At 37.5% G+C, this 9,068-nt stretch overlaps 1 protein-coding gene across 1 annotated transcript in view; it reads left to right on the top strand.

The window, feature by feature from the left end:
- Positions 1-9,068, top strand: part of PHTF1 (putative homeodomain transcription factor 1) — a 68,015-nt gene that overhangs the window by 20,601 nt on the left and 38,346 nt on the right. The window contains exons 4-5 of the mRNA XM_012000769.1: positions 5,669-5,738; positions 6,213-6,371. Coding sequence (XP_011856159.1) covers positions 5,669-5,738; positions 6,213-6,371 — 229 coding nt within the window. The remainder of the gene's footprint in view (positions 1-5,668; positions 5,739-6,212; positions 6,372-9,068) is intronic.

Raw genomic sequence — 9,068 nt, 5'->3', positions numbered from 1 at the left:
TACTGTCCTTGAGCCCTATCTATTCTCAGCATACTGTTTTCAAAGGCCCCTGCACCAGACTGTATAAATAGTTCAATTATTTTGATGGTAATAAAATAGAAAATTTCAGCACACTAGGAAATAGAGATTTGTCACAGGGTTTCACTTGTTTTTTATTCCTTGTTTAATACAAAGTCCAATTATATTGCATCAATACCTCCAGTGTTTTTGTTCCTCTTCCAAAAAGTGGGAACTTCATTTGTCAAGTGGTTCTGAGCTTGTGATGATGTTCCACAGTTATGTTGGGGGCAAACAATAGAGAGGGCTGCGTACAGCCTACAGCTGGGGATGTGCAGAGAATTCCCCTACCACTACTCTGGCAACTAGTGATTATCCTGATTCTCTCCTACAACCTTTTCCTGGACTGCTGAGGTAGAGGTTGTGGCCAATAGGAAAATCCACTCCTAATGCCCATTGAACCTCTCAAAGTTCAGCAGTCTTGTTTGATTTAACAAAACCTCTCTCTACATTGATTAGGGATGCATTTTGTGTCATATAGCAAAAGGCAGGATAGTGTAGTGGTTAGAGCACAGACTTTGGAATGAGAATGACAGGATTGGAATCTCTGCCTTGATTGCCTCATCTGTAAAGTGAGGATAATAAAGGTACCAATATCATAGGACATTTGTGAGGACTAAATGAGTCAAGTTAAGTACAGTCATGTGCCACATAATGATGTTTCAGTCATCGATGCTCCTCATATGGTCCTATAAGATTATAATGGAGCTGAAAAATTCCTATTGCCTAGTGATTTTGTAGCCATCCTAAAGTCATAGCATGACACATTACTCATGTGTTTAGAGTGATGCTGGAGTAAACAAACCAAATGCACTGTCAGTCATAAAAAGTATAGCATACAGTTACGTACAGTACCTAACACTTGATAATGATAATAAATGACTATATTACTGGTTTATATATTTATTGTACTATGCTTTTCATTGTTATTTTAGAGTGGACTCCTTCTATTTATTTAAAAAAATCAGTTAACTGTAAAACAGTCTCAGGCAGGTCCTTCAGGAGGTATTCCAGAAGAAGGCATCGTGATCATAGGAGATGACAGCTCCCTGTGTGTTATTGCCCCTGAAGACCTTACAGTAGGACAAGATGTGGAGGTGGGAGACAGTGATATTGATGATCCTGACCCTATGTAGGCCTTGGCTGTGTGTGTTGGTATCTTAGTTTTTAATTAAAAAGTAAAAAAAAGAAGAAAGAGAAAAGCTTATAAAGATAAAAAGAAAATGTGTGTTTTTAAACTGTTATTACAAAAGAGTCAAAAAGTTTAAAAAACCTATAAAGCTTATAAAGTAAAAGCATTACAGTAAGCTAAGGTTAAGTTATTATAGAACAGACTGGTTGAGGTGGCTCATGCCTATAATTCTAGCACTTTGGGAGGCCACGGCAGGAGGATCACTTGAGACCAGGAGTTTGAGACCAGCGTGGGTGATAAAGCAAGACCCCTTCTCTACAAAAACAAAAACAAAAAACTTGGGAGGCTGAGGTGGGAGGATTGCTTGAGCCCAGGAGAATGAGATTGTAGTGAGCTGTGATCGTGCCATTGCACTATATCATGGGCAACAGAGCAAGACTCTGTCTCAGAGGAAAAAAAGAAGTTATTGTTGTAGAAAGGAAGATTTTAAAAAATGTGATGTGTATCTTGTGTTTACGGTGTTTATGAAGTCTACAATAGTGTACTACAGCGGTGTCTTAAGCTTTTACTTTCATTGACCACTCACTCACTGACTTACTCAGAGCAACTCCCAGTCCTGAGAGCACTATTCATAAGTGCCCTATACAGGTGTACCATCTTTTATTTTTTATTTTTCTTTTTTGAGACAGAGTTTCACTCTTGTCGCCCAGGCTGAAGTGCAATGGTGCGATCTTGGCTCACTGCAACCTCAGCCTCCCGGGTTCAAGCGATCCTGCCTCAGCCTTCTGAGTGGCTGGGATTACAGGTGCCCACCACCACACCCGGCTAATTTTGTATTTTTAGTAGAGATGGGGTTTCACCATGTTGGCCAGGGTGGTCTTGAACTCCTGACCTCAGGTGATCCTCCTGCCTTGGCCTCCCAAAGTGCTGGGATTACAGGGGTGAGCCACCACGCCCAGCCCCATTTTTTATCTTTTATACCATATTTTTACTATACCTTTTCTAGGTTTAGACACAAATACCACTGTGTTTAAAATTGCCTAAATATTCTGTATAGTAATATGCTGGACAGATTTATAGCCTTGGAGCAATAGGCTGCCATATAGCCTAGGTGTGTAGTAAGCTATGTTCAGGCAACAGTGAAATCACTTAAAGATGAATTTCTTAGAATGTATCCCTGACATTAAGTGATGCATGACTATATGTGAAAGTGCTTAGGATAGTGCCTGGCATGTACTTCCTCTTATACATACCTGCACGGTGGAAGATAAAGCAGAAGAATTCTAAAACAAAAGTATGGAATGTGGTTTTTACTCTCCTTCAGTACAAAATATACAGCAGTATATGGTGACTTTTCTAATCTTCCTTGAGATCAGTGGTCATAAATTTATTAATGATTTCTGTCTCTTTAGGAATTAAAAAAATGGAGAGATTGAGAGGGCATTTTCCTGAGAAACCCTTGTACATTTGGCCTTATCATTTGTCTTCCCTTCTATACTGTACATTCGTTGAAGATAGAGCCATGTTTTGACTTATTGTTTTATACCTAGCTCAAGCAGAGTATCTGACATATAGAAGATACTTGTGGAATATTTTTTGACGGAGTGAATGAATAAATGTGTTTCTATTGCTAAGGGAGATTTGGATAATTGTACCTCTAGTTAATGCTAATTCTAACGCTGTAACATTATTGGAGAAAAGTCTAGAAAGCAAAGAAAGCAGAAAGATTATTTTGACTCTAAAGTCATGGGGAATAGCACTGGTACAAATGTCCGGAAAGCTTAGCACTGGGACAAATGTCCAAAAAGGTATAAAGTAATATTTTTACCTTTAAATTTTTAATTTCTGATTTTGAATATAGCATACAAGATAATTGTTATTCTCGTGAAAATTATGCATATTTCAAAAATTAGTGTACATGTTTCTTCAAAGGGTTTTTTCCTTGAGTTGCCTCATTTTCAAATTTTGATTCCTTCTTTAATTTTATTACACTTGAGGTTTTAGAATATTTTTCTGTAAAATCTACAGCTTATGGTGAGTTGAATAGAAATATATAGGATTCACAAGAGAAATTGACTGCATCTGTTTAAACAAAGCTAAAGATCAATACTGTTTCAATGACCATGATAGGTAAATAGCAAATTATTGTAAACTTTAATTTTGGCATTAATTTTAATGATTGAATATCTAATTTTTAAGATGTAATTAAGAATTAGCATGTACAAATTATTTTATTATTATTTTCTAAATTAAGGGACAGGGTCTTGCTCTGTTGCCCAGGTTAGAGTGCAGTGGTGTGATCTCAGCAACCTCCACGTTCCCAGTTCAAGTGATTCTCCTGCCTCAGCCTCCTGAGTAGCTGGGATTATAGGCACTCACCACCATGCCCAGCCACTTTTTGTGTTTTTAGTAGAGACAGAGTTTCACCATGTTGGCCAGGCTGGTCTTAAACTCTTGACCTCAGGTATCCTCCCGCCTTGGCCCCTCCCAAAGTGTTGGGATTACAGGGGTGAGCCACCGTGCCTGGCCACTATTTCTCACCATATACAAAAACCAAGCCAAAATAGATTAATGATTTAAATGTAAGACCTGAAACTGCTAGAAGAAAACATAGGGGAAATGCTTCAGAACATTGGTCTGGGTAAAGATTTTATAGAGAAGACCTCAGAAGCACAGGTAACAAGCAAAAATAGACCAATAGGATTGTATCAAACTAGAAAGCTTCCGCACAGCAAAGGAAACAATCAAGATTGAAGAGACAACCTACAGAATGAGGGAAAGCATTTGCAAACTTTTCATCTGAAAAAGGATTAATATATATAAAGAACTCAAATAACTCAATAGCAAAAATCCAAATACTTCAATTTTAAAATGGACGATTGAGCTGAATAGACATCTCTCAAAAGAAGACAATACAGACGGCCAACAGGTATATGAAAAAATGCTCGATATCACCAGTCATTAGGGAAATGCAAATCAAACCACAATGAGATACCACGTCAACCTAGTTTAGAATGGCTGTTATCAAAAAGACAAAAAAAAAAAAATGCTGGCAAGGATGCAGAGAAAGGGGAATTCTTATACACTGGTGGTGTGAATGTAAATTAGTATAGCCACTATGAAAAACAGTATTGCGGTTCCTCAAAAAACTAGAAATAGAACTACCATGTGATCCAGCAGTCTCAGTATATATCCAAAGGAAAGATAATCTATATGTCGAAGGAATATCTGTATTCCTATGTTTATTGCAGCATTATTCACAATAGTCATGACATGGAATTCATACGTGTCCATCAACAGATGAATGGATAAAGAATATATGGTATATATACACAATGGAATATTATTTAGCTGTAAGAAAGAATGAAGTTGTGTCATTCACGGCAACATGAATGGAAATGGAGAACATTATGCAGAGTGAAATAAGCCAGGCACAGAACGATAAATACTTCGTGTTCTCACACATACATGGAAGCTAAAAAGTTGATCTCATAGAAGTAGAGAGTAGAATAGTAGTTACTAGAGGTGTGGAAGTGTAAGAGGGAGGGAACGACAGATAGCCAATGCTTGGTTAACAAATACAAAAGTACAGCTAGATAGGAATAAGGTTTAGTGTTCTGTAGCACTGTGAGGTGGCTATAATTAACCACAATTTATTATATGTTTTCAGATACCTAGCAGGGTGGATTTTGAATGAACCCAACACAAAGAAATGATAAATGTTCAAGGTGATATAGTTTGATCATTATACATTGTATACATGTATTGAAATATCACATTCTACCCCATAAATGTGCACAACTATAACGTGTCAATTAAAAATAGTAGAGCAAAAAAAAAGATGAAAGTTATTTGTTTTTGAGGAGTGAAATTCAGAGGAGAGGAGAGATGGCTCAGGGGGCTATTATTTTTCATGTATTGATCTGTTGGCACTGTTCGAATATTTTAAAAAGTGATAAAGTATATGGATGCATTAGTGGAGAGGATTAAAAACTAAGACAAAATGTGTATTAATGGCAAGTTCCTTTAAGGAGCTTTAGGATTAAAGTGTCCTTAGTAAAAGGGAATCAGATATACAGAAAAAAAAATTTAAGTTTATTTTCTGTATTTAAAAGGGCTTTTCTGACTGGGCACAGAGGCTCATACCTATAATCCCAGCACTTCTGGGAGGCCGAGATGAGTGGATCACCTGAGGTCAGGAGTTTGAGACTAACCTGGCCAACATGGTGAAACCCCATCTCTACTAAAAATACGAAAAATTAGCCGGGCTTAATGGTGGGCACCTGTAATTCCAGCTACTTAGGGGGCTGAGTCAGGAGAATCACTTGAACCTGGGAGGCAGAGGTTGCAGTGAGCTGAGATCACACCATTGCTTTCCAGCCTGGGCAACAAGAGCGAAACTACGTCTCAAAAAAAGAAAAAGTAAATAAAAGGGCTTTTATTTATTTCTGGTTTTGTTTTTGTTTTGTTTTATCCTAGGGTTTGAAAAACAAACCAAAAAAGATGGGCCACATAAAGCCAGACTTGATTGACGTTGACTTAATCAGAGGTTAGTTCTAAAATTGTTTTTTATGTACGTTATTATATTATTTCAGGTGGTGCCTAATTTTTAATATCTTCTCTATATGATGGTGTACTTTAATTTCCAAATGTAACACTTTACTCTCATCTCTCAGGCTTTAGCACTTTTTCTACCTCTGCCTTAGTACTGCGTGGCTCTATAAATTACATGCATACATGTAAAAGAGGGATGAACATAGAGACTTGCTGTTGTGTAATTAGATAAATAGGTTGTTTAACATTCAAGTAAGCCTGACTTATTTTGAGCTTCTGTCCTAGTGATTGAGGCAAGAAGTTATTACATTTAACAGACATCTAAGAGGGTTTTTTCTTTTTTTTTTTTTTTAACTGAACAGGTTTTGTGCTGATGTTTGCACTCACCTGTTTTTAATGTAGTGCTACAGGTGGGCATCAATACAGTGTATATGAATGTTTGATGTTTTGTTTTATTGTATGTTTAAAGGGTCAACATTTGCCAAAGCAAAACCTGAAATTCCATGGACATCTCTGACTCGGAAGGGGCTTGTTCGAGTTGTATTTTTTCCATTGTTCAGCAATTGGTGGATTCAGGTTACCTCTTTAAGAATCTTTGTTTGGCTGTTACTACTTTATTTCATGCAAGGTAATTGGCAGAGTTGGAATAAGCAATGACAGTTTCTTTTTGCTGCTTTTGCTATTAAATAATTATCTACTGTTTTTACATTTACCCTTTCACTTGACGGTTTAAAGTACGCAGAAGTGAAGAGACATAGGCCATTCGGGGTTCATCTTAAAATTACCTGCTACATTAGAGCAAACATACTTGTGTAACTCTTTCTCTTCACTTGAGTTTCTTTCTACCTGTCTCACTGGCCAGGCCTTTTCTGTCTTTTCTTGTGTCTGACCTCTGAGCCTTTGAAATTGGGTATGTGTGTTTTTTGTTTTTGAGACAGGGTCTCTCTCTGTCACCCAGGCTGGAGTGCAGTGGCATGATCACAGCTCACTGCAGCCTTGACCTCCCAGACTCAAGCAATCCTTCCACCTCAGCCTCCCAAATAGCTGGCACTACAGGTGTATGCCCCTGTGCCTGGGTAATTTTTGTATTTTTTTGTAGAGACCAGGTGTTGTCATGCTGCCCAGGCTGGTCTTGAACTCTTGGGCTCAAAAGTGTTGGGATTACAGGTATGAGCCACCATGTTCAGCCTGAATATTGGATTACCTAAAGTTTGCACCTAAGAACCTAAAATTGTTTTTTATGTACGTTATTATATTATTTCAGGTGGTGCCTAATTTTTAATATCTTCTGTATATGATGGTGTACTTTAATTTCCAAATGTAACACTTTACTCTCATCTCTCAGGCTTTAGCACTTTTTCTACCTCTGCCTTAGTACTGCGTGGCTCTATAAATTACATGCATACCTGTAAAAGAGGGATGAACATAGAGACTTGCTGTTGTGTAATTAGATAAATAGGTTGTTTAACATTCAAGTAAGCCTGAAAGGTTCTGTTCTTTAAGTAGTCTCATTAAGGCCTGTTGCTTTAAATATAATTGATATACAGATGATTCCCAAGTCTGTATCTTCAGGCCAGATCTCTCTGCTGAACTTCAGACTTACAAATCTAATTGGCTGCTTGACATTTCCATATGGAGATTTAATTATATAAATCTGGTATCAAGATACCATATGGTATCTTGAACTTAATTATATAAAAAATGGAACTCTTGACTTGTGTGTGTGTGCGCTGCACACATGTGCATGTGTGTGTAAACTTGTTCCTGTTTGTGTCTCCAATTCATTAAATGATACCATCAGTTGCCCAGTATTCAGGTGAAAAATGAAAGCTTCCTACTCTACCCTACCATCAACTCTCATGTGTAATCTGTCACCAAGTCTGTGAGTTCTTCCCCCAAATTTGTCACTCTATTTATCTCAGTCTCTGCTGCCATGATCATTGTCCACAGCACCAGCATTTCTTTGCTTAGACCACTGGAATAACATCTACTCTGAGCCTTCTTTCTACCAATCATTCTTTCCACAGCAATTAGCGAAATCTTTTAAAAACAGAAGCCATATAATGTCATTTTCCTGCTTAAAACCCTGTAGTGACTTCTGTCGACCTTAGAATAAAAATCCAAAGTTCTTACCATGGCCTATACTGCCCTGCAGGACCTGGTCCCTGTTCTCCTCTCAGACATCATCTTCTCTATTTCTTACCACTCTGCTTGTGCTGGCTCTAGGCATAATGTCCTTTTTTTTTGTTCTTCACACACAGCTGTTTTGTTTTGTTTGAAGCATTTGGAGTTTGGCTGTTTTTTCCCAGGCTGGAGTGCAATGGTGCGATCTCGGCTCACTGCAACCGCTGCCTCCTAGGCTTAAGTGATTGTCGTGCCTCAGCATCCCGAGTAGCTGGGATTATAGGTGTGCGCCACCATGTCCAGCTAATTTTTTGTATTTTTAGTAGAGATGGGGTGTCACCATGTTGGCCAGGCTGTTCTCAAACTCCTGACCTCAGGTGATCCGTCCGCCTCAGCCTCCCAAAGTGTTGGGATTACAGGTGTGAGTCACTGCACCCGGCTGTTTGAAGCATTCTTAAGGCTTTTAAAATGGCTGGCTTTTTTCTCACCTTTAAATCTCAGCTGGGATGTAAATTCCATAAAGAGACCATTCCTATCTATATTTCTAAGTAATCCTAATACCCTCTAGTCACTATCATAAGAATCAATTTTAATTTCTGGGTTACACATCACTACTTGATGTTTTCTAACTGTGTGCAGGGACCCAGTGTATTCTCTTTACGAATGTATCCCCATTGTCTACCAAGGAAGTAGGCAGTATGTACTATGGTTACACCTGTGCAAAAAGGCATGAATTAGAACAAAGAGTGGGAGAAAGTTGGGTTAAGGTGAAAGAATTATGTTTTTTTTTTCTTTTATCTGTGTCAGTTTAAAAAATTTTTAAGTTACAGAGTGAAAAATATATGTATATATTTACAAATTTATAGGTTTAATATTTTTTAAGTTGTGAAAGTGTCATTTATTAGAATATCTGTAATGGAAGTGTTCCACATCTGTGCTGCCCAGGATAGTAGCTACTTAGCCATATGTGGCTATTGAGTATTCAAAATGTAGTTAGTGTCAATAAGAGACCGAATTTTAAATTTTATTTGATTTAAATTAAGTCTTCATAACCATCATTTTAATGGCTGCATAATCATTCATCATGTGGACATACTGTCATTTAAAACTATCATTTTAATGTCTGTACAGTCTATCATATGTAGTCATATGTATCATATGGATTTATAAACATCTTTATATGGCTGCCTTTTTTTTTTTT

The sequence above is a fragment of the Mandrillus leucophaeus genome, unplaced genomic scaffold (genome assembly GCF_000951045.1).
Source record: "Mandrillus leucophaeus isolate KB7577 unplaced genomic scaffold, Mleu.le_1.0 Scaffold64, whole genome shotgun sequence".
Lineage (NCBI taxonomy): Eukaryota > Metazoa > Chordata > Mammalia > Primates > Cercopithecidae > Mandrillus > Mandrillus leucophaeus.
The sequence above is the reverse complement of the archived record's forward strand: the minus strand, read 5'-3'. Positions and strand labels throughout refer to the sequence as shown.